Source organism: Myotis davidii, unplaced genomic scaffold, assembly GCF_000327345.1.
Source record: "Myotis davidii unplaced genomic scaffold, ASM32734v1 scaffold199, whole genome shotgun sequence".
Classification (NCBI taxonomy): domain Eukaryota; kingdom Metazoa; phylum Chordata; class Mammalia; order Chiroptera; family Vespertilionidae; genus Myotis; species Myotis davidii.
In genome coordinates this window covers 2,904,442-2,909,751 of record NW_006290680.1, presented here as the reverse complement: position 1 = coordinate 2,909,751, position 5,310 = coordinate 2,904,442, and the positions used below count along the sequence as shown (strand labels likewise).

The 5,310-nt window shown below is 48.3% G+C and overlaps 1 protein-coding gene across 1 annotated transcript in view; it reads left to right on the top strand.

Annotated features, from left to right (window-relative positions):
• The window catches only part of PTPRT (protein tyrosine phosphatase, receptor type T), a 720,009-nt gene that overhangs the window by 103,753 nt on the left and 610,946 nt on the right, over positions 1–5,310 (top strand). The window contains exon 5 of the mRNA XM_015563947.1: positions 3,570–3,744. Within this exon, the coding sequence (XP_015419433.1) occupies positions 3,570–3,744 (175 nt within the window). The remainder of the gene's footprint in view (positions 1–3,569; positions 3,745–5,310) is intronic.

The window sequence follows — 5,310 nt, the reverse complement described above, 5'->3', positions numbered from 1 at the left end:
TTTCCCTAGCTCCAGCCCTGTCCTCTTACAAGTATCTAAATAACTGTAGTCTCCCGAGACTCCCTGTGACCCCTGGGGGACCAGCGTATCCAGGAGGGGATGCCTTAGATTTGAAAACAATTGCAGACGAGGAGTTGTATACCAGACTAGAAGCCCAGCGCATGAAATCACGCGAGACCCAGACCCGGCTCGCCTAGGGACCCAGCGTCAAGTCCTGCCGGTGCCATGGGACCCATCTATGCACCTCCTGGTGACTGGTCTTTGGTTGTTACGGCGTTGCAACCACTGGATTTTTATTATATAGATTGGCTTATGTATTTATTTTGTCACATTTTTTTATCTGGGTTTTTACATACTTATCCTCACTAGTCCATATTCTTATGAACATATACCTCCGTTATTATGGTTTTCATAAATTTTATCAAGGGGATGGCCATTTCAGGCTGAAGACTTGGGTCTTATTTTAGTGCAGGACAGTGACCCGATATTTCTTGGGATGCGATTTGTGCTCCTTTCACTCAGCTCTCTTCCTTAGGACACCCGTTACTCGTGCGGTGGTTAGTTGTCTGGTCTCCGCTTTCTTCATCAGTCTGTCTCTCCAGTTCCTTTCATCTCTGCTTCTTGGCTTCTGGGTTCTGTTTTTCAAGCCTGGTCACAGGTCGCTGGTTTTCTGCGGCGTTGGTCCTGCGACTCATCCACTTCAAATGCCCTTTGAATTCTGCAGTCGGCATTGTTTGTTTCCTGTCATTCTTCCCTTAGCTTCTCAAGGTTCATTTTCTTTTTTGGTACATTTCCTTTGCCACTCACCTCTCAGCTCCTGTTTCTTAGGGTCCATGTGTCAATATCACTCTTGTTTTCTCCTTTTTTATCCTCTGAATTTCTTAGCTGTTCAAAGCCTGGGACTGAAAAGCCCGAGGAAAAGTCGGGTGTCTCCTGAGCTGTCTGGTTGGGACATTTCTGCTTATTTGCCTTCCGCCTTCTACACAGCACCCCGCCCTCCATGCCTTGTCATTGTCCTTTTTTTTTTTTGCCCTCAGCTAAGGAATTGATAGCAAAATTGGTGGATCCTGGTCACACCCATACACCTGTTGCTCACACTGTCCCACATTTAGGAATGAGGGGCTCTAGGGGGTGAGTGATGGGGAAGTAGTGACCCCCACATTAGAGCCACATAGGTGGTGTTTCAGGACGGGTTCTGAAGCTGATGCCCTGCATTCAGATCCCAGCTGGGCCACTTCCCAGCTGTGCAAACTTGGACCTGCAGTGTCACTCCTTGAGCTTCGGCTTCCTCATGTATACAGACAATGTGCGCCCATCTCGAGGGCTTTGGTGAGACATTAATGGGAAGGCATGTAACACAGCCTGTAATAGTGCATAGTCACCATCAGCTTAAAAAAAGAAAGAAAACGGTGTCCATGCTGTTGAGTAAGTCAGGTTAGATGACTTCCACCCATCACTCACTCCATTGTATCCGCCACGGTGGCCCTGCAGAGCCTTGCGCAACAGCGGGGGAAATGGGCTCTTTGGCATCTCCATCTCTTCCCAGGCCTCCTCTACATTTGGCCAACTCTTCCTCAAATCAGGGCACATCCCTGCAATTTTCCAGAATTTCCTCCACTTCCTCTGCACTATTTTGGGAAGGGAGATGTGGTTGGAGTCTGGGTGGTTCCCCATTGTCTGATTCTACTTGTGCCCCGAGGCAGGTGGTTGGCAGGTTCAGCCCCAATGAGCTTCCTTCCCCTCCCATTTCCTTCTGTTGTTTTTTAATCATCTTGTTCAGTTTCTGGTATGGGAGGGGCTTGTGACTACCTCATATACTGCCATGGCTTTTTAAAAATACCAGTTCTTTTATTATTTTCAAGTATAAAAACAATACATGGTTGAGGCATAAAGTCCAGAGAATGCCAAAAAGTAAGTCACTATCAGCTGCAATCAACCAGTCTAGTCTGGAGCAAGTCCTTGGCTTCCCACTCATTGCCCTCCCCTGCGGTCCCACCTCAATCACCGGGCCCACCCATTGCAAGGTGGCTCTATCCTCTATGGTGTCCCAGTCCTGACACCTCACCCAGGGGATGGTGGAAGATGACATGGATGAAAGTGGGCCATGCCTGTGGTGGAACTGTTTTCTTTGTGCAGGAAATGAAGAAGACTTGGGGACATGGGGAAACTAATAAATCACAAGGCTTTCCTAAATCCAACCAGACAATTAAAACACTCAATTTTACTTTTGGGGAAAAATATTTAAATGAAGGCAGGCTGTGAGGAGAAGGCCTGCGTGAAAAGAATGCTCAGCTTGAAGTTGGAAACCCTGGATTAGGGACTTATTTGCTCCACATATTTATTTAACCTCGCCACCATGCGAGTTCTGAGAGCAGCCATAATAGACACTCAAGCAAGCCTGTGAGGATTAAAAAGGAGATTCAGGGTGCTTAGTAAATACTCAAACTGCATCTTCATGCCTGTGTTTTTTACCTGTGTGTGTTTTACCAGTTTTTATAACCTGCTGCTGTAAAAGGATCTCATTCAAACTCAGAATGTCACCCCTATGATTCAGGAGGGTAAAGGCAAAAACACTTGTGCAGTCACCTTGATTCTGTCTTGTCGAGAGCTTTCCTGGCACGGTGCTAGAGATGAAAAGAGCAAAGTCCCGCTCTCCGGGAGCTCCCAGAACACAGTGGGAAGTTTGTGCCACACACAGAGTGACTAGCTCCCAGAAGGTGGTGTGACAGTTGGGGGAACTTACCTGAGAACCAGATGAGCCGAACTGGGTTTTAAGGGCGAGGGAGTATCCCTAGGGACACAGGAGATCCCAGGCAGAGGAAAGAGCATATGCCACGGAGGGGAGGTGCTGAAAAGCCCCCATCCATACTCTACCCTGGGGCCAGGTGGGTCCTTGGTGGGTGGGACTCAGAGCCTGTGTTGGGGTACCAGGCACCAGTGGGGTCCAGGCTGTTTTTGATCACTTCATGGGTTGGGTTTTACTAATCTGTGTCTGCCTTTGGAGGAGCTGCGTGGATCCTGCTTAAGAGGTGAAGGAAGCCCTAACCGGTTTGGCTCCGTGGATAGAGCGTCGGCCTGCGGACTGAAAGTGCCCAGGTTCGATTCCGGTCAAGGGCATGGACCTTGGTTGCAGGCACATCCCCAGTAGGAGGTGTGCAGGAGGCAGCTGATCGATGTTTCTCTCTCATCGATGTTTCTAACTCTCTATCCCTCTCCCTTCCTCTTTGTAAAAAAAAAAAAACTCAATAAAATATATTAAAAAAAGGAGAGGTGAAGGAAAATGGGAGGAAGGTTACGGGGCTAAGTGGCAACCCCCAAGTGCAAGCTGAGCAAGGAGCCAGGTGTTTAGAAGCGGCCTGTGCCCTCTCTCATCTGCCCTCTTGAATCAGCTCAGCAACAATGTTTATTCTGGAATCAGCCAACCATGGAAACTCCTTATGATGGAAAGCCACGCCTGCCCCCCTCCCCCACAGCCTTCCAGGGCGTGGGATGGGTGGAGCCTCCAGGCTCCAGGTCACCTGTGAGCACTTGATGATATGATTTCTCCTCTCCCTTCCTCTGTCCTGCAGCAATGGAACGGCAGGGACACAGCGCTCATGGTCACCCGCGTGGTCAACCACAGGCGCTTCTCGGCCACGGTCAGTGTGGCGGACACTGCCCAGCGGAGTGTGAGCAAATACCGCTGCGTGATCCGCTCGGACGGTGGCTCCGGCGTGTCCAACTACGCTGAGCTGATCGTGAAAGGTGAGTGTCACCAGCCCTGCCTCTCCCCACCCGGTGGGTGTATGAGGGTTTCTTGGCTAAACCCCTGCAAAGGAGGGATGAAGGGGCCTTTGCTCATCTGCTGCTTCTCCTCCTCTCATTCAGGAGCCATAGACACAACTTCCAATCCCACCTCCCCCTCCTAAAAGAGAGACACTTTTGTAAAGTCATGCAATATTGCCTTGTTATTCAGAGTTGGGTCTTATTTGTAGGATCTATATTTTAAAGTCTGGGCATAGGGAACAGAGAAGACATCTCCGCATTCGGCTTCATGTTGCACTTTAGAAGAATCCACGTCCTTGTGTGTTGGTGGCATTTTGTTGAAGCGTTCAGAGAATGCAGTCATTTCTGAGGGTTTTTTTAAAAATTGAAAACATGATATAATGGCAGTATTTTGGAAGGACTTTTGAAATCAGTAATTCCTCGCCCCACTGGCCTTGATTTCATTCTTTTCAGTTTTCCTGTTCACCTTGAAGTAGCACTGATACATCTCTAGTGCAGTATGCTCATTGCTTCCCTTTCTGCTTCTCAAGGAGCTGGGTATTCCCCTTATCCTTGGAGGGCTGTGTAATCTTCGTAGTAACGCTTAATGGCTGTGTGCTATTTCATCCAGTGGGTCACCTAGTATTTTCAAATCTGTTTATACGCCTTTAGGTAATTCCAGGTGTTTTTGTTTGTGCATCTTTCCTCTGTGCGTGCAACAATGAACTCCTCAACGGTGTTCCTCAGAAGAGAACATTTTTATTCTATTGAACAGGATTATTCCCTTGGATAAATTCCCTGGGGGTAGAGCTGGTGGGCCAAAGAATATGAGCATTGTTATGGATTTTCTTTGTTTTGCAATATTGCTTCTGCAAGAAACCGTTTGACACGTTACACTGGCAACAGCAGCATATGAATGTACTCATTTCCCTGCGTTATGTTCACCGATTAAAATTTTAATATAGCATAATTTAGTGGATGAAATAATGAAGCTGTTCTTCTCATGTGAGCTGTGGAATGGTACCTGGTGTGTTTGAAGGTAAAAGCATGATCACCCCCGCTCCCCCAGAAGGCTCCTGAGTGTGTTTCCTTGGCTGGTATGAAACCCTTGCCCTCTCTTTGCTGGCCCCATGGAGCTGGTGGCCTGTCCTGGGCCAGACTGGGGTTTGCAGTCTGGGATTCTCTCTCCTGGGCTGTCCTGACTCTGTGTGTGTTCACATGGCTGACTCCCGGCTTCCCTGGCCCCCCATTCTGGTGATTGCATTCTTACATCACCCTGCCTCTTTTTCTATATAGCAACATCACACTTCAACATTACAATTTTCCTTGGTTTCCTGGTAATTTCCTGTCTCATCCTTCAGGATATAAGCTCTGTGAAAGGAGGGGCATCTTGGTTCAGAATAAGCCCTTGGAGCTTAGCGGAGAGCCTGGCCCAAGTGCTGAGCAACAGAACCACACCCATATGAAACCGCGTGTTTGACTGTGTGGACCTGCGCAATCCTTCGTTTCAGCAGGCTCACCCTTAAAACCTTTGTTGAATGATGGATGAGTGAATGGATTATTGGC